This window comes from Gopherus evgoodei, chromosome 10 (genome assembly GCF_007399415.2).
Source record: "Gopherus evgoodei ecotype Sinaloan lineage chromosome 10, rGopEvg1_v1.p, whole genome shotgun sequence".
Lineage (NCBI taxonomy): Eukaryota > Metazoa > Chordata > Testudines > Testudinidae > Gopherus > Gopherus evgoodei.
In genome coordinates, this window is record NC_044331.1 from 35,350,484 (window position 1) to 35,371,099 (window position 20,616).

Below are 20,616 nucleotides of genomic sequence, written 5' to 3' on the forward strand. Positions count from 1 at the left end.
GGCATGTGGTGACAGAAAGAGCCTGGGAAGGAACTACTGGCTAAAGGCTGAATGTGATGATTATTCATTTTCAGAAAAGCAAAGTAAGTACCACGCATAGCTGAAAAACTACTATGCATAGTCTGAAGATCAAATTGAATTAGAGGTATAGACGGGTGATGAACTCAGAGCTCTAACTGAAACCAATGTGGAACTAAAAAACGACCCTTTCATATTGTTTTTTTTTAAATGCACCATGACATAGCAAATTGTACATGTAGATACATTGAGCACATCAGCAAAGTAAATGACCTTTTCATCTCAAAGGGGTTAACACAACTAAGTGCAGCCTAAAATTCCTTGGTGCAGCAGATGGAAAGGTTTTTGTGCCCTCTTCTTGCAGCTCTGATTGCTCCTACCCCCTTTGGCACTTATCTATGTCACTTTTTCCCTACTGAAGCATGACACTGATTAAGATTACTTGTTTGGATTCTGGGCGCTGCTGGCTGAATCATTCACTGCATATTAGAGCTTGTCAGAATTTTTTTTTCCCTATAGGAAGGATTTTTCCCCCAAAAATATTAGAAAAAATATTTTGATTCAGATATGCCACTGCGGTGCTTTATAGGAACTGCAGTTTGGATGCCTCATGCCCCTTCCCCCGCCCCATTCTCCACTGTGGGCTGAGCTCCCTGGTTGGATTAAATTTCCTGGGCTGTACCCTGGTCTCTCCTTCCGGTGGGGAGGCAGTGCTTCATGGAAGCCTGATCCTAGAGGTGAATGGGAGACATAAGGCAAATGAACTGCAGCTCTCAAGGCACCACAGTGGCAGATCCATTTACAAATATTTCCGTTTTCAGGCAGTTGGTTTTTCAACAAAAACAATAATAATTTCCCATGTAAAGCAGATGCTTTTTATGAAAAATGCTGTTTAGCTGAAAACCCAGTTCTCCAGTGAAAAACAGTTTCAATAAAACAAATTTGAACAGCCCTCTAAATTACGTATTTTCTGACCACAAATACTAGATCCCCATGCACATGCTTGTCAGTTAGTGAAATGCCTTTAAGATTAAAAGCACTGCATATATAATAGTACTTTGTACACTTATATAGGAGTGGAAGGATTCAATTTTTATCCGTACAGTTAACAAACATCATTTCACTGTACACGCACAAACCAATGACAAAATATTTCCATCAATGATCACTGAAATTTACAGACAGGCAAAGTAAGAAATTATGCTTGAGAACATATCAGAGTCTAATTTAAGGCTATTTACTTTGTCTAGTTTGACATGTGATGTAGACAATTTATGTTGTAATGGTTATAAATCTTTAACTTTTTGAATCGCAACATCAGTCATTAAATAATTGTCTGACTCTTTCCCCGCCTTAGTTCCTGCAACTATGAAAATTTAAAAATAGAAAAAATGCTTAAAAATAAACATTGATATTTCTATTGAAATTACAGTATAACATCAGAGGTAGGAACTGACTGGTCAACCACACACCTTATTTGGAAGTGGCAAAGACAAAAAAAGCAAATACAGGACAGTACTGTCTTAAACATAAACTACTAAAAAAATAAAGGGAAAGCAGCATTTTTCTTCTGCATAGGAAAGTTTCAGAGCTGTATTTAGTCAATGTTCAGTTGTAAACTTTTGAAAGAACAACAATAATGTTTTGTTCGGAGTTATGAACAACCTCCATTCCCAAGGTTCTACTGAATAAAAGAATAAAAATCTAATTCTGTCAAGCCTATATTTACAGCAGCTTTAATCCAAGGATCTCAGAGCATGTTACAAGCTTTAATTAAGTTGGACTGACACACCTGGGGAATAAGAATTATCCCGTTTTATGGTAAGGGAAACTGAGGCCCGAGAGAGCAGTAAGAACAGGATCAGGCTGTTAAAGTCAACACATGTTTTGGCATTGACTTGAATAGGAGCAGTATCTGGCCCAGAGGGACTGGCTCAGCTTCAAACAGGAAATCTGTGATGGAGCTGGCATTAGAACTGAATTATTGTTACTCCCAGAACTGAGACTTAACCAAGAGACCATCCATTCTCCTTTAATATGGTCTGACCAACAAAACCATAAAACCCACTACAACAAAGCATGAGGCTTAACAAGCTGGCAAAGTGTTACTTCCCTGGTTGAAATTTCTCTTAAGACCTTTTTACTAACTGTGGCCCTCATGAAAGAATACTCTGTTCTGTACTTACCAGCCCTTATCCTTCCCTCAAGTTGCTGCTTGTCTCTGTACCACTCCTTTTAGCCCCTACTGCTATCTTATCAATCCTCTCTTTATAAGCCTGTAGCCTGGAAAATTAAAACAGAGGTTTTTCTAGCCTCCAAAAGAAAATATATTTAACAAACAGCAGACATCATTTTCAAGTAAGCTAAAAGTACTAAAATATTTCAGCATGTGAAACTCCCTTATATCTATTTCTGTGGGGGAAAATGCAGCATTAGCAAATTATAATAGAATGCATTGTTCACTAACTGCAGTGAACTACTACTAAGGCAAAGGTTGTCTGTAAGCATTGAAATAAAGAAATCCCTTATAGAATGCCTCATTTGGACTCTGCCATTAAGTAGCCCAGTGATTTTCAAACTTTTTGTATTGGTGACTCCTTCTACTCAGTAAGCCTCTGTGTGTGACACCTCCCCCCTTATAAACTAAAAATGGGGAGAGGGTAATTTAATTTAATAGGGGTTTGGGGCTATCAGCCCCACAGAGCTGACAGCTCACGACCCCACTGTAACCATCTTGCAATCCTCTGAGGGGTCACGACCTCCAGTTTGAGAATCTCTGTAGCCCTATGAAAAAAGGGAAATTGTGAAGGGATGCAAATAAGTTAAAAACAAATCTTATAATATTATATTAGTCAAGCTGGATGGCTTCTTACAATTAAGACAAATTTTAACTGGATCTTGGTCCCACTTTGAGATAAATCAGTAGTAACTCCATTAATGTCAATTATGTTACACCAATGTAAAACTGGCATTCGTGAGAGGATAATCAGGCCAATTATGTTAGAATTGGACCCCATTCTCATTCCACTTACATACATTTTAAGCCAGTAAGCAACTCTCACTGACTTCAGTGGAGTTACTTGGATTTACATCGGTTCAGTGGATATCAAAATCTGGGCCTGGCCCCAAACCCTGTGGGATTGGGAAGACAAGATGGAATAGATCTGCTGGCTCAGCAATAAAAAATGAATCCGTCTTTTAATCAGCAGTTTTATCCCTCAAGGTTATAGCTCTGAACTTTCAGTGTCCACTGATTATAACAAGAGAAAAACTCACCAAAGGGTTCTACTGAAAAACAAACAGGATTCCCTCCTACTCTCTAGGTATACAACCTAGTCCTAGACTGTAACAACTGAGTGTGGTGCTCTCCCTTCTTAAAGGCTTCCTTCTCTTACTATGTGACTGTCATTATAGTTTTTTCCTATAAACTTCTGAGAACATTCTTGAGCATTCAGTCCCCAACCTTGCCTTGTCACTCAGCACTTGTACTTGTTATGATCTCAAAGCACGAAGTTTGTTATCTGTCAAACAGAAAGTTAACATGGACTCTGGACCCTGCTACAGGTTCATTGACACAAATGGAAGAACAAAGCTAACAAAAATTTAGATAAGACCCTGATTCAGCAAGGTATATGGACAACTTGTGCTTAAAGTCAGGAGCATGCAAAGTACATGGCTAAAGCAGAGCCTTAGTAAAAGACGGTTACTCACCTTTGTAACTGTTGTGCTTTGAGATGTGTTGCTCATACCCATTCCAGTTAGGTGTGTGCGCGCCGCGTACACGTTCATCGGAAAACTTTTACCCTAGCAACACTCTGCGGGTCGGCTGGGTGCCCCCTGGAGTGGCGCCACTATGGCACCAGATATATACCCCAGCCGACCCGGCCACCCCTCAGTTCCTTCTTGCTGGGTACTCCAACAGTAGGGAAGGATGGTGGGTTTGGAATGGATATAAGCAACACATCTCGAAGAACAACAGTTACAAAGGTGAGTAACCATCTTTTCTTCTTCGAGTGATTGCTCATATCCATTCCAGGTAGGTGATTCCCAAGCCTTACCTAGGCAGTGGGGTCGGAGTGAGATGTGGCAGAGTGCAAAACTGCTGAGCCAAAGGCTGCATCATCTCTAGACTGTTGGACCAGAGCATAGTGCGAAGCAAAGGTGTGGACCGAGGACCAGGTAGCTGTGCGACATATCTCCTAGATTGATACATGGGCCAGGAAGGCGGCTGATGAAGCCTGAGCTCTGGTAGAATGTGCAGTGAAATAGCCCGAGGGAACATGAGCCAGGTCATAGCATGTGCGTATGCACGACATCACCCAAGAGGAGATCCTCTGGGCGGAGACAGGAAGGACTTTCATCCGGTCAGCCACTGCAACGAAGAGTTGGGGGGATTTCCGGAAGGGCTTTGTCCGATCGATATAAAAGGCAAGCGCCCTACGGACATCTAAAGAGTGTAACTGCTGTTCCCGTCAAGATGAGTGAGGCTTCAGGAAGAAGACCAGAAGGAAGATGTCCTAATTGGTATGGAAGGCCAATACCACCTTAGGGAGGAACGCTGGATGTGGTCGCAACTGTACCTTGTCCTTGTGAAAGACAGTATACAGTGGGTCCACCGTGAGCGCTCAAAGTTCAGAGACCCGTCTGGCCGATGTAATGGCTACTAGAAAAACTGTCTTCCAGGACAGGTATAGCAGCGAGCAAGTTGCCAACGGCTCGAATGGTGGAAGCATAAGCCTATTTAGGACTAGGTTGAGGTCCCAGGTAGGGGCAAGGCGGCATACGTGGGGGGTAGAGGCGCTCTAGGCCTTTAAGAAATCTGGTAACTAAAGGGTGGGAAAACATGGAGTGGCCACTTTCTCCTGGATGGAATGTGGAGATGGCTGCCAAGTGCACCCTCAAAGAAGATATTGCCAGGCCCTGCTGCTTAAGGGACCAGAGGTAGTCCAAGATAGCGAGGATCGAAACTTGAGAGGGAGCAGTATTCTGTGTTTCATGCCAGCAGGAGAAACGTTTCCACTTGGCCAGATATGTTGACCGAGTGGAAGGTTTTCTGCTACTCAGGAGTATATGTTAACTCTGACCTGTTTAGCCACGCAGGAGTCATGCCGTGAGGTGAAGGGCCTGCAGGTCCGGGTGACGAAGATTGCCGCGGTCCTGCGTTATGAGGTCTGGGTGGAGAGGCAGGGTAATTGGGTTGTCTATGGACAGATTGAGCAGTGTGGTGTACCAGCGCTGTCTGGGACACGCTGGCGCGATCATGATTAGGTGTGCTCTGTCCCTGCGGAGTTTTATCAGGACCTTGTGAACCAGTGGGAACGGAGGGAAGGCATAGAGCAGCTGGTGCTTCCACGACATGAGGAATGCGTCCGCGATCGATCCCGGTGAAATACCCTGGAAGGAGCAGAACGCTTGGCATTTCCTGTTTGTGCGAGAGGCGAACAGGTCTATGTGGGGAAAGCCCAACTTCTGGAAGATGGAATGAATAACGTCTGGTCTTATTGACCATTCGTGGCAGATGAAGGATCTGCTCAGCTGATCTGCTAGAGTGTTCTGAATCCCTGGGAGAAAGGACTCTACCAGGTCTATCGAGTGGGCTATGCAGAAGTCCCAGAGTCAGATAGCCTCCTGACAGAGGGGGGAAGATCGAGTCCCTCCCTGTTTGTTGATATAATACGTGGCCGTTGTGTTGTCTGTAAACACTGAGACACAACGGCCGTGTAGATGCTGCTGGAATGTCTGGCACGCCAGGCGGACCGCTCTCAGCTCTCGGACATTTATGTGCAGCGTCAGCTCCTGTGATGACCAAAGGCCCTGGGTACAAAGGTGTCCGAGGTGAGCCCCCCATCCGAGAGATGACGCGTCCGTCGTCAGAGACAGTGAGGGTTGTGGTGGATGGAACGGTAACCCTGCACATACCAGGGAGGGGGTTAGCCACCAGTCGAGGGAGCGTAGGGTGCTCAGGGGAATGGTGACTATTGTGTTTATTGAGTCCCTGCCCGGACGGTAGACCGAATTGAGCCACGTTTGGAGGGTCGGAGGTGGAGCCTAGCATATTTGATCACATAAGTACAGGGGTTGCCATGTGACCGAGGAGACCAAGACAGGGGCAAGCTGAGGTTGTCGGGAAGTTCTGCAGACCTCGAATGATCGTTGCCATTGCCTGGAATCGTGGCTTGGGTAGGTAGGCCTTGGCTAGATTGGAGTGCAGGGTAGCTCCTATGAAGTCTAGCCTTTGTGTGGGGACCAGTGTGGATTTCTCCATATTGAGCATCAGGCCTAAGCGTGTGAATAGGTCACTGATGATGCCTATATGCTGTCTGATCTGTGCCTCGGAGGTCCCTCTGATGAGCCAGTTGTCCAGATACGGGAATACATGTATCTGATGGCAGTGGAGGTGTGCGGCGACTATGGCCATACACTTTGTAAACACCCTTGGGGCCATGGAGAGGCCAAAGGGGAGGACCGTGAATTGGAAGTCCTGGTGGTTGGCTACAAAGCGAAGGTACCTCCTGTGTGGAGGAAAAATGGCGATGTGAAAGTACACATCCTTCATCGAGGGCAGCATACCAGTCTCCAGGATCCAAGGATGGGATAAAGGTCCCCAAGGAGACCATGCGGGACTTCAACTTTATCATGAACTTGTTGAGGCCTCGCAGGTCAAGGATGGGCCTGAGGCCTCCTTTTGACTTGGGGATCAGAAAGTAACAGGAGTAAAACCCTTTGCCCCTTTTGTCTTGTGGTACCTCCTCTATTGCTCTTATGGCGAGGAGCATCTGCACCTCTTGTAGGAGGAATTGCTCGTGAGAAGGGTCCCTGAAGAGGGACTGGGTTGGAGGGTGGGAAGGCAGGGATGAAACAAATTGGAGGTGGTATCCTTGTTTCACTGTGCATAGGACCCAGAGGTCTGAGGTCAATTGGGACCACGCCGGGAGGAAGTAGGAGAGAAGGTTGGAGAAGGGAGGAAAAGGATCCTGTCTTGAAACTGGTACGCTGTCCTCGGGCGTACCTTCAAAAGGCAGACTTAAGCCCCGCTGGTGGTTTTGAGGGGCCGTGGTTCTGGCCCCCTTGGGGTCTGGACTGGTGTCTACGGCCACCCCGCCCGCGCCGTCTGCTAAAGTCTTGCCTGTGTCTGGGCACAAAGTACGGGCAGTGAGTCTGGGGATGGAAAGGTCTGCGTTGGGTCACAGGTGTATGCATGCCCAAAGAGTGCATGATGACCCTGTTGTCTTTCAAGCTTTGTAGCTTAGGGTCAGTATTCTCCGAGAACAGACCCTTACCATCAAAGGGTAAGTCCTGGATGGTATATTGCAACTCAGGCGGGAGGTTGGAAACCTGTAGCCATGAGATGCATCTCATGGTGATACCAGAGGCCAGAGTTCTGGCTGCTGAGTCGGCCGCATCTAGAGAAGCCTGGAGGGAGGTTCTGGCCACCTTTTTCCCTTCCTCTAGGAATGCAGCGAATTCCTGGCGAGAGTCCGGGGGGAGTAGTTCTGTAAATCTACCCACTTCCGCCCAGGTGTTGTAGCTATAACGGCTCAGTAGAGCCTGCTGATTTGCCACCCGGAGATGTAGGGCGCCTGCCGAATACACCTTGCGGCCGAGTAGATCCATTCGCCTAGCCTCCTTTGACTTTGGGGCTGGTGCCTGTTGGCCATGGCGCTCCCTCTCGTTGACCAATTGGACAACTAGCGAGGAGGGAGGAGGGTGGACATATAGATACTTGTACCCCCGAGAGAGTACCATGTATTTGCACTGGACCCCTTTTGCCGTAGGGGGGAGGGAGGCTGGGGACTGCCATAAGGTGTCTGTATTGGCCTGGATGGTCCTGATAAAAGGCAAAGCCACCCTAGTGGGGGTATCTGCCAACAGGATGCTCACTACAGGGTCGTCGACCTCCAGGACCTCCTCCACCTGGAGGTTCATGTTGAGCGCTATTCTCCTGAGGAGGTTCTGATGGGCTCTTAGGTCTACTGGAGGCGGCCCCGAGGAGGAAGTCCCTGCCACTGCCTCGTCTGGAGAGGAAGAAGATGAAATGCCGGGGACGAGCGGGTTCTGTATGGCCTCTTGCTCATGCACCAGTTCCTGCTCCAGCGGCACCGGGGAACCCCGTGGGTGGACTAGTGGCTCCTCCATCTCGGGTGGAGGAGGACGGCTAACTGTGGCCTCTGGTGCTCGGTGCTCTGATGAAGCGGAGCGGGCCGGAACTAGCGGAGCATCTTGGGCCTGGTGGTACGCCCAGGGTGTCCAAAAGGACCACTGGTGAGGTCCTGGGTCCTGACGCCGGGCTTCTTGGAACACTCCAGTGGGCACGTAGGAATCGCGGTCTTGGCCATAGTAGCTTCCGCGTGGGAGGACACCGACGTATGTCTGGATGGCCATGGAGGAGCGGAAAAGCCTTGTGCAGATGTTCCAACAGACCTGGTTCCCCTACGAATCGGGGACCGGTGCCAGGACACATATCAGTACAGGGATCGAGAGCGGGACCTGCGACCAGATCGGTGCCGGGAGGTCGACCGAGATCTCGAATCCCGGCATCGTGACTGGCTTCGGGAGGCACGGTGCCTGGAGCGGTGCCAGGAACTGGAGTGGTGCCGAGAGCTGGAGCGGTGCTGCGGGTAATGAGTCAGTGAACAGGAGTCCAACCAGTGCCATGACTCTGACCGGTGCCGTGTAGTAGAATGGTGCCGGGACTGCGAGCGGCGTCGAGAGCGGGAGCACCGTCTGGACCTGGAGCATCTGCGGGACCGTGAACGTGAGCGGTATCGGTCCGCTGCTCTGACAGAGGGTGGTCTAATCAAGGTCGTCTTGCCTATGGAGTGGATTACCCTCACTGGTGGTGCCGGGGGTAGAGGAAGTGCCGAGTCTGTCAAGGCAATCAGGTCCCGTGCCGCTGAGAATGCCTCCGGCGTGGATGGCATGGTGAGCTCTACCACGGCACGCGCCGGGGAGCTAACAGGCGCCGGACTCGATGGCCCTTGTAGGACTGGAATCAACGGTGCCGATTTAGTCGGTGCCGCAGTGGATGTCGGCGCCGGGCGATCCGACCTAGGTGTACTCTCTGGCTGTGGTGCGGGCGGTGCCAGAGCAGCAGGAGTCTTGGCCTTCCTTGACCTCGGGGAGAGGGAGCGACATGGAGCCGACTTCAGCACTGGCAACGACCGGTGCCGTGAGTCTTTGGGTGTACCGGTACGGTCCGGTGCCACGGAGGCACTTCTGCTCACCGACTGACTAGCGCTCGGTGCCGAAGGTGGAGGGGTGAGAGCCGCCTCCATGAGGAGCTGTTTAAGCCTGATGTCCCGCTCCTTTTTTGTTCGTGGCTTGAAAGCCTTGCAAATTGGGCACTTAGCTGTCAAGTGCGATTCCCCGAGACACTTCAAACAGGAGCCGTGCAGATCTCCTGTTGGCATCGGCTTGCGGCAGGCCGAGCACGGTTTGAAACCTGGTGAGCCGGGCATGGGCTCCGGTACTGGGTGTGGGGAAGGGGCTACTCCCCGAACCCCGCTAACTATTACTAAACTAAACTAACTATTTAAGGAAGAAACGTATAACTATATATATATATAAAGAATTATAACTATATACACGATAATAAGCTAGAAACTACGAGTAGCTAGGGGAATGGAGGTCAGCTAAGCCACACTCCACTGTTCCAACGACCGACAAGGGCGGTAAGAAGAAACTGAGGGGTGGCCGGGTCGGCTGGGGTATATATCCGGTGCCATAGCGGGGCCACTGCAGGGGGCGCCCAGCCGACCAGCCGGATGTTGCTAGGGTAAAAGTTTTCCAACGAACGTGCACGCGGCACGCACACACCCAACTGGAATGGATATGAGCAATCACTCAAAGAAGAACTATCTATACATGTAATGTGTCCCAAAAGGTCCCATCAAATACTTCTGAACTGTGAACATTGGACAGTTAGGGACCACATTTGACTATTCTTGTTTGTTATTGGCTTTACAGAATGAATCTGCCAGCTGTCCATGCCTTTGTTAAATAAAAAACCTTTTGTGTGAGCTTAGAATGGCTTTTCTGTAGCTAAAAGTCTGCATATAAGATTCCTGTGGAGCATTGTAATTCTTCATCTTACAGCCTAGTGTCATTGCCTAACACACACAGTTCTACAAGGGTTCCCATTATTTCAAAACTTGTGAACAGGCTGCCGTGGTAAAGCTAACAGGGGACCCCTGTGAGATTCTGCCTACAATTAGATTAGTTTTTTCACTTTTATACAGTAATTCTCTCAAAGCCAGATGAAGGCCACTCTAGAGCCTGGTGAAATTGGTCTGGTCACGTAGGTTTACACAAACCTCCAAGCAGTTTTGAGTCACTCTGATTTACCGCAGTTCAAGTTTTATTTTCATTCTTCATCACTCCCCACTACCCTATCAGCCATGCACGTCACACCCACCCTTGAACTTTATTCAATACAGTTTGCAAGAATATACAAAGGCCAAATGAACACACTAGTAGGAGACTACTACAAAAGGATCCCTCAAACAGACCTTAAATATGGAGCAGCTACCACTACCCATAATATGCTACTAAAGCAAATTTCTCTCTCAATTCAAGTTTCTTTCCCTATTTAATAAATCATGCAGAATATCATGACTTCCCCAGTCCCTACTATCACTGGAACAACTGAAATAAGCTGTAATGACCCAAGTTTTCAAACAAATATCCTTTATTTGCTTACCTGAGGGTTCTTTGCCTTTATCTTGGATCTTCTCCGAATAAGTCAGTGATTCTTTTGAGATGTTCTGTTTATCTGTCAGTGTTCTAAGACAGAAGACACAGTTATAAAAAAGTTATCTATAGGGTACCTTTAAAAGTCAGCTAGTAAATACTACATACTACAAAATGGAGAGATTATATGGCTCCTGGGAATGGAGAGCCTTTTCACTTCTTGGTCACTGGTTCTAATATGACCATATTAGTGACTGAAAGCATTTCCTATCTGATGGCTGATATTCTCATTTCACATGGTGTAGATTATGAAATCTCAGTCCAAATCTACTGAATAAAGTTAATATCACCAAATACATCATCACACTGGGCTCTAATTGACCTGTTGTTGGCAGTCACGGACATGAATTGTATGAGTATAAATTTTGAGCATGTTGGCGATACAGTATGTGGAGGATTTCACTGCTGATATCCGTACTATACCTGTTAAAGGGATTAGAAACAAGGGGAAGAGACTCTTAGTTCCAAGTTCTATTAATCTAGCACCTGTTACAAACAATAAAAAAACACTTTGTCAAAGCAACAGAATCTTTATCACAAGGATGAAATTCACCCCTCCACAGAAGTTTGTTGCAAGGTTGCAAACAACATATACTCACCTTTGCACACATGTAAAACACAATGGCCACCAGAACAAAAACCAGCTGGCTACTTCAAGTATTTAGGGTTTATTTGAGCCTTTAACACTCTGCTCCAGGAGGCACTGTGACTGACTCAGGCCTGGTCTACACTACACGTTTAAACCGATTTTAGCAGCGTTAAACCGATTTAATGCTGTACCCGTCCACACAACGAGGCCCTTTATATCAATATAAAGAACTCTTTAAATCGGTTTCTGTACTCCTCCCCAATGAGAGGAGTAGCGCTAAAATCGGTATTACCATATCGGATTACGGTTAGTGTAGACGCAAATCGACGGTATTGGCCTCCGGGCGGTATCCCACAGTGCATCATTGTGACCGCTCGGGACAGCAATCTCAACTCAGATTCACTGGCCAGGTAGACAGGAAAAGCCCCGCAAACTTTTGAATTTCATTTCCTGTTTGCCCAGCGTGGAGCTCTGATCAACACAGGTGACCATGCAGAGCTCATCAGCACAGGTAACAATGCAGTCTCCTGAGAATCGAAAAAGAGTTCCAGCATGGACCACACGGAAAGTACTGGATCTGATCGCTATATGGGGAGAGGATTCTGTGCTAACAGAACTACGTTCAAAAAGACTAAATGAAAAAATATTTGAAAAAATTTCAAAGGCTATGATGGAGAAAGGCCACACCAGGGACTCAGTGCAGTGCAGAGTGAAAGTTAAGGAGCTCAGACAAGCCTACCAGAAAAGGAAAGAAGCAAACGGAAGGTCCGGGGCAGGGCCAAAAACATGCCGCTTCTAAGCTGAGCTGCATGCAATTCTAGGGGGGTCCGCCACCACTACCCCACCCCTGTCCCTGAATTCTGAGGTGGAGGTGGTAATCTCAGCCGTGCCTGAGGATTCTGTGGACGGGGAAGATGAGGAGGAGGAAGAGGAGGACGAGCTTGCAGAGAGCACGCTGCACTCCGTTAGCCCCAATAACCAAGAGCTTTTTCTCACCCAAACGGAATTACCCTCCCAGCCCTCCCAAGACACTAGCCCAGATAATGGAAGCGACCTCTGGTGAGTGCACCTTTGTAAATATAAAACATGGTTTAAAAGCAAGCATTTTTAAATGATTGATTTGCCCTGAGGACTTGGGATGCATTCACGGCCAGTACAGTTATTGGAAAAGTTTGTTAACATGTCTGGGAATGGAGCGGAAATCTTCCAGGGACATCTCCATGAAGCGCTCCTGGAGGTACTCCAAAAGCCTTTGCAGAAGGTTTCTGGGCAAGGCAGCCTTATTCCGTCCACCACGGTAGGACACATTACCACACCATGCATGTAGCAAGTAATTGGGTATCATTGCATGACAAAGCATAGCTGTGTATGGTTCCGGTGATTGCTGGCATTCAAGAAACATCTGTTCTTTATCTCACTGTGTTATCCTCAGGAGAGTGATATCGTTCATGGTAACCTGGTTGAAATTCAGGAATTTAAGTAAGGGGACAGAGATGGCCATTCCTACTGAGCTGTTTGTCTGTTGCTTAAAAGAAATCCTTCCTTGCACATAGCCAAGCCGGGGGAGGGGAATAGCGCTGAGCTTTTCCGCGTTTGGCTATCATGCGTGGTGGGGGAGGGAGGAGGGGGGTAATTAGCAGTGATCTTCCATGATACAAGCCATGCGGTGGGTGGAGGGGTAAAGCGATCATCCCACAGAATTGGAGGGGGGGTGGCTTCTGCTGCTGCATGTTAACAGGAAAGAAGCATCACTGAACGGGATTTGCTTGGTATTTGGGAAAGGAGGGCACTGTGTATATGAAGGCTGCAGAAGCCGAAACACAGTGGCTTACCATGGCCACATGCAAGCTGAATTCTGATGCCCGGGCCTGCGTCTGTGAGATCTGTAACACCAGAGCCGCAGGCACTCAATATTAAGATGCAAAATGCGACCTTGTAGTGAAATCACATGTGCTATGTAAGGTGAATAGTGTTGTTCACTGTGAAAGAGTATAACCATTGTTCTGTAGAATGTATCTTTTAAAATACTTCTCTCCCTTTTTTCCCTCCCTCATGCAGCTGCACATTTTTCAAGTGTCTCTACTCCATCCCGAAGGTTATCTCAGATAAGGCGGAGGAAAAAGAAGACACGAGATGAAATGTTCTCGGAAATCATGGAAGTGTCCCGCAATGAAAAAGCTCATCTGAATGAGTGGAAGGACTTGGTATCAAATTACAGGAAAGATGCCAGTGAACGTGAGGACAGGAGGGACGCTCGAGATGAGAGGTGGCGCCAGGAACATGAGGTGTAGGCAGGAAGATATGCGGTGGCGGGATGCAACACTGGGGCTCCTGCGTGATCAAACTGATATCCTCCGACGTCTGGTGGAGCTTCAGGAAGAGCAGCGGGGTCACAGAGTGCTGCTGCAGCCCCTGTGTAACCACGCTCACCACTCATCATGTTCCATATCTTCCTCACCCAGACTTGTAAGAACGCGTGGGGGAAGGCTTAGTGCACCCGCCCACTCCACCCCTGTGGATAGCCCAACCAAAAGGCTGTCATTACATAGAAATGTTTTTAGTAGCCTTTTCCTTCCCTCCTAATCTCCTCCCAAACCACACCCGGGATACCTTGTCATTTCTCTCTCTCTTTTTATAATGACTTTTAAAGAAAGAATACATGATTTTTAAATGATAGTGACGTTATTTCCTTAAGCAAGCTGTAATCGAAGGGGGAGGGTGGGTTGCTTACAGGGAATGAGTCAATCAAGGGCCGGGGGTTCATCAAGGGAAAACAAACACAACAGTTACACCGTACCATGGCCCGTGATGAAACTCATTTTCAAAGCTTCTCTGATGTGTACGGCTTCCTGGTGTGCTCTTCTAATCGCCCTGGTGTCTGGCTGTGCGTAATCAGCGGCCAGCTGATTTGCCTCAGCCTCCCACCCTGCCATAAAGGTCTCCCCCTTACTCTTACACAGATTGTGGAGCACACAGCAAGCAGCAATAACAAAGGGGACATTGGTTTGGCTGAGGTCTGAGCAAGTCAGTAATGTGCGCCAGCGCGCCTTTAAACGGCCAAATGCACATTCTACCACCATTCTGCACTTGCTCAGCCTTTAGTTGAACAGCTCCTGACTACTGTCCAGGCTGCCTGTGTATGGCTTCATGAGCCATGGCATCAAGGGGTAGGCTGGGTCCCCCAGGATAACTACAGGCATTTCAACATCCCCAACTGTTATTTTCTGGTCTGGGAAGTAATTCCCTTGATGCAGCCGTTTAAACAGAGTAGTGTTCCTGAAGATGTGAGCATCATGAACCCTTCCTGGCCATCCCATGTGGATGTTGATGAAACGTCCCTTGTGATCCACCAGTGCTTGCAGCACCATGGAAAAGTATCCCTTGCGGTTTACGTACTGCATGCCCTGGTGCTCCAGTGCCAAGATAGGGATATGGGTTCCATCTATCGCCCCCCCACAGTTAGGGAATCCCATTGCAGCAAAGCCATCCACTATGACCTGCACATTTCCCAGAGTCACAACCTTTCGTAGCAGCAGCTTAATGATTGCTTTGGCTACTTGCATCACAGCAGCCCCACAGTAGATTTTCCCACTCCAAATTGATTCCCGACTGACTGGTAGCTGTCTGGCATTGCAAGCTTCCAGAGGGCTATTGCCACTCGCTTCTCAACTGTGAGGGCTGCTCTCATCTTGGTATTATGGTGTTTCAGGGCATGGGAAAGCAAGTCACAAAGTTCCATGAAAGTGCCCTTACGCATGCGAAAGTTTCGCAGCCACTGCGAATCGTCCCACACTGCAAACTATGCGGTCCCACCAGTCTGTGCTTGTTTCCCTGGCCGAAAATCAGCGTTCAATAGCTAGAACCTGCCCCATTACCAGCAGGATCTCCAAAGCGAAGGGGCCCGCGGTTTGACAGAATTCTGTGTCCATGTCCTCATCACTCTTGTCGCCGCGCTGCCATAGCCCCTCCTTCTCCTCGCCTGGCTTTGCAGGTCCCGGTTCAGCATAGATTGCATGAGAATGCCCGAGGTGTTTACAATGTCCACGATTGCGGTATTGATCTGAGCAGGGTTCATGCTTGCTGTGCTATGGCGTCTGCCCAGTTCACCCAGGAAAAAAGGCGCAAAACAGTTGTCTGCTGCTTTCAGGGAGGGAGGGGTGAGGCTGTATCCAGAACCACTCGCAGCAATGATTTTTGCCCCATCAGGCACTGGTATCTCAACCCAGAATTCCAAGGGGCGGGGGAGACTGCAGGAACTATGGAATAGCTACGGGATAGCTACCCACAGTGCAACGCTCCAGAAATCGACACTAGCCTCGGACCATGGATGCACACTGCTGAATTAATGTGCCTAGTGTGGCCGCATGCACTCAACTTTATACAATCTGTTTTACAAAACTGATTTATGTAAAATTGGAATAATCCCATAGTGTAGACGTACTCTGCACAATGAGATGATCCTCCATTGCCTCACACTTGTGTAGTCCATGATGCTTGTGCCAGGTGGATGCACAATGCTACAGAACCAGAATTCTCCCTTCATTACCCCAGTGATAGAATTGTAAATGAGTGGAGGCTTTGAATTTGGGAGCTTTTTATGCCCACATTGCACAGGTGTAAATGATGGCACAAGCTGCAAGGCACTGGAGAATCAAGCTCATTGCATCACACTTGGAGAAGTTGCAGGATCTGCTCTCCTATCTGCCTAGCCTGATCTGCTGGCTGGCATAGTTGGTATAGTGCAATACTTTGTAAAAACTGATGTCAGCAACAATGCTCATATTTATACTTAAAAAAAAAACAGACAATCCAAATTGGGAGCAAAAGGCTTTGGTGTCCAGTGATTCATGAACATCACTAAAATGGTTTCAGAAACATTAGAATAATGCCAGTAAGTATTACTTTTCTCCTAATGCCAGATATTCCAAGCAGCAGTGCAGGATTCCCATCTCTTTCTCATCACATAGAAAGAGCTTATGTAGTAGCTAAACCTCAGCAGCCTGCAGGGTCTCCATGAGCAAAACTCTGAATGGTCAATGAGTGGAGCCTTTCTCAAATGCAGCCTGTCATGGTATAATTCCCCACTCTGAACCTTAGCATCCAAAAGATGGGATACCAGCATGAATTCCTCTAAGCTCAATTACCAGCTTAGTACTTGTAGCGCTGCCACCAACCAGGAATTCCAGTGCCTGGTACACTCTGGGCCCCCCAAAACCTTGACCGGGGACCCCCAAGACCCAGACCCTCTGGATCTTAACACAAGGAAAGTAAACCCTTTCCCTCACCGTTGCCTCTCTGAGGCTTCCCCTCCCTGGGTTACCCTGGAAGATTACTGTGATTCAAACTCCTTGAATCTTAAAACAGAGAGGAAAATTCACCTTCCCCCCTCCTTCTCTCCCCCCCTCCCAGACTCTCCCTGAGAGAGAAAGTAATCCTAACACAGAGAGAAATTAACCTTTCTCTCCCCCTTCCCTCCTTTCTCCCCACCAATTCCCTGGTGCATCCAGACCCAGTCCCCTGGGGTCACACCAGAATAAAAAAACAATCTGCTTCTTAAACAAGAAAAGCTTTTAATTAAAGAAAAAAAAACAGTGAAAATTATCTTTGTAAATTTAAGATGGAATATGTTACAGGGTCTTTCAGCTATAGACACTGGGAATACCCTCCCAGCCTAAGTATATAAGTACAAAGTAAAATCCTTTCAGCAAAATACAAATTTGAACTCCTTCCAGCCAAATACACATTTGCAAATAAAGAAAACAAACATAAGCCTAACTCGCTTTATCTACCTAATACTCACTATTTTGAACTTATAAGAGCCTGTATCGGAGAGATTGGAGAGAAACCTGGTTGCACGTCTGGTCCCTCTGAGCCCCCAGAGTGAACAACAACCAAAAACTAACAGCACACACACAAAGTTCCCTCCCTCAAGATTTGAAAGTATCCTGTCCCCTGATTGGTCCTCTGGTCAGGTGACAGTCAGGCTCACAGATCTTGTTAACCCTTTACAGGCAAAAGAGATATGAAGTATTTCTGTTCTATTAACTCTTACTTATCTGTTTATCACATAGCCACCAGCAGTTTTTCACAGTAACAGATTCCTGGGCAGTGATTTGCAGGGGCAAAGCAGAGGCAGGGCCAGCTCCAGGTTTTCTGCTGCCCCAAGCGGCAAAAATAAAATAAAATAAAATAACCCCGCAGCAGTGTGATTGTGTCGCTCCACTCTTCGGCAACCATTCAGCGGCGGGTTCTTCGCTCTGAGAGGGACTGAGGGACCCACCACCGAATTGCCGCTGAAGACCCGGATGTACCACCCCAATAGCAGTGGAAGGGCCACCCCTTGGTATTGGCTGCCCCTAGTACCTGCTTCTTTAGCAGTGGCTCCTCCTCCAAGGCCACCAGCAGGGGTTGGGCCCTGCCCCCCTCTGGAGCCACAAACACCAAAGGAGCAGGGAGCTAGTGTGAATTCTTCATCTTCCTGGGAACAGTGGAGCTCAGGCTTCAGGTTTCAGCTCTGTGGTGGTACGCTCCAGCTGCCAAGCCCCAGCCACATGGTGGCAGGTGCCACCATTCTGGCTCTGGGCTCGCCCCTCCCAGCATCACTTCTGGCCCCATTGCCTCTTTCAGCCATGGGACCCCATCCCCAGCCATGGGACCCCATGATCCGATCATGGCTTCTGACTCCAGCAGGGCTGCCCAGAGACGGGGGGCAAATGGGGCAATTTTCCCTAGGCCCAGGCCCCACAGGGGCCCCGCTAGCCCTGGCCCAGCAGCGGTCCGGGTCTTCAACGGCATTTTGGCAGTAGGGGGCCCTCCAGTGCTGCCGAAGACGCAGAGCGAATGAAGAGCCCCCTGCCACTGAAATGCCGCTGAAGACCCAGACCGCCGCCAGGTAAGTACAAGTGCCACAGCTCCCCAGCTTTGCCCCAGGCCCCCTCAATCCTCTGGGCGGCCCTGGACTCCAGACCCCAACCACAAGTCCCAACCCTCGGCTCACCACCCCACCCCATCGCTCCTAGCCCCTGCTGCCTCTTCCAGCCCCTCATTGATTCTCCCATGGCCCTGCTGCCTCCCTACCCACCTCCCCAGCTCCCCCTAGGCCTTAATTTGTCCCCAAGCTTGATGGGGCTCAGTAAGTCTGCTCATGAAAATTGATATTTGTATGTTTGTTAATATCCCTCTTCACAGCAGACTTAGTAGGTAGCTGAGAGGCTGTGAAAAGTGATATTAAAAAACATACATATATCACTTTTCACAGCAGCAGACTTACCAGCTAGCAAGTTAAAAAAGCAACCAAAAAAGCTAAAGAAACAAGAACAACACAAAAGACAAGAATGTGGCAAAGCACCTTATTTGTGTTTCTATTCGTTTTAGGTCCAGTGAAGACTAAAGACAACTGTATATTATTTTTATTATTGAGTCTGCAAAAAAATACCCTGCATAAATAAATTATAATGATTTGGACATGTATATGTATGTATATTTGTTTTTCCTAAAGTTAATTAAGAATTTTAGGAAAAATTGTCAGAGCTGCCACCAGCAAGAGTTGGTGGCTCCACTTTGAGGCTACCAAAAAATCTGTTGTGAGAACCCCTGCTTTAGAAGTGACTGACTGCACAATGCAATACATTACAGAAAAATTTTTAATAGCTTTATTGTATTTCCGATTTTATTAATATTTCAAATTCTAAACTAAACCATGTTACTAAGAATCTCTTAACCCTACTCCATTCTCACTCTCTGGACAGATCCACTAGGGGAGCACTGAAGGAAACACAGGCTAGTTTTTTAGAGGAGTAGCAAAAACCCATTCCTCTGTATTCACACACCCACATCCACAAGCCCTGAAAGCAGTATGCACTGTACAGGCTTAGCTCCTCCCACCACTGCAGAAGCACTGGAAGTGCTTTCCACCCCACATGACACTATAATTTTGTTTTAAAAGTCAAACGAACAAAAACAAAACAAAAAAGCCCACCAACAATTCATGAGTGAATTTCAGATACCCCTGTCATGTAGCACCGAGCCAATGTTCAGTCCTACTGTTCACTGCCTATCTCAGTGACTAATATCGTTTATGTTGATAATCATACTTCATAGTACAATGAACAACCATATGATAAATAGTAATAATGATTTCCAAGATTATCATTCACAATGAGTTAGCATTTAAATACTTCAACCAGGGTGGTCCTCACTGTACAAACATATAAGTGAAAGCTCCTATCTTGGAGTTTATCATTTAAAAGACAAGCTATAATAAGTGGATGAGACAAAGAAGCAGACCAAGATGTGAGAGACAGGTTAAGAAATATCATAGAATCTGTGTCCAATTCTTTGCTGTCAGTATTAGTGATCACAGCTCACTTCCTCCTTAGCCATTTGCAGTTTTCTATACGTACACAGCAGAGGTGAGTTTTAAGGAGGGACTTTGAGAATAAGGAAGTGGCTTTATTAATTGTTTATTGACTGGGAGCTTTTTTCCTACTCTTAAAGAGCAACATGTGAGAAAGCATGAAAGGACTTGTCTGAGAAGCATGGGTATCCTCAGCTGCACAAGGTGGGAGATGCTATGATAAGGTCAGATATGTATGGTGGGACTAGAGTGTGGAAGGCTTTGAAAGTAGAGATTACAGATTATATGAAAGAGGGGGAGTCCATGGAGGGACTTAAAGAAAGAGGGGAGGAGGTTACATATATAGTTGGGTGAAGAAAGGTACTTCCATTTTGTGGATGATTTGAATATTTAGAGATTTGGTTTTATCCTGGTAAAGAAGAAAAACCAAAAGTTTCAAAATTTTTCCCAAAAAGAAATGGAACCCCTGCTCTGCAGTCTGCATGGTGGGCTGCTACAAAGTCTAAGACCCTAGAAGCCCAAGTTGACGAGGTGCTGGGCTGGCAGGAAACCAGGCAGGTTTTGAATCAGAACCATGTCTGGGTTGTGTGGGAACTCTGTCAAAATAGAACTGTCTTCACAAAATATTTTTGTTTCAATGAACCAGCAAAAATCCCAACAAAAAATATTTTGTCAGAATTTTTCCAGCCAACTCTAGTTACATAAACAGAGTGATGGGCCAGGAAGATGACTGTAGCAATTTAAACATATGTATTTAAAAACTAAGAATAAGGAATAAACTATTTTTAAAATATGTATATTACTATAATTTCAAAACATCTAAAATATATTGCTGATACAGTTCTTTTGTTCTCACATTTTAACAAAATATTTTAAGTTTTAAAATGTTGCTCAATAAAATTTC

General features: G+C 47.1%; 1 protein-coding gene across 4 annotated transcripts in view; it reads right to left on the reverse strand.

The window, feature by feature from the left end:
- Positions 1-20,616, reverse strand: part of ACSBG1 (acyl-CoA synthetase bubblegum family member 1) — a 124,213-nt gene that overhangs the window by 59,768 nt on the left and 43,829 nt on the right. For all 4 annotated transcript variants that reach the window (XM_030576697.1, XM_030576695.1, XM_030576694.1 and 1 more), the window contains one exon: positions 10,718-10,800. Coding sequence is in view for 2 of the 4 variants with exons in the window: in XM_030576695.1 (XP_030432555.1) it covers positions 10,718-10,800 (83 nt within the window). In the remaining 2 variants the exon portion in view is untranslated. The remainder of the gene's footprint in view (positions 1-10,717; positions 10,801-20,616) is intronic.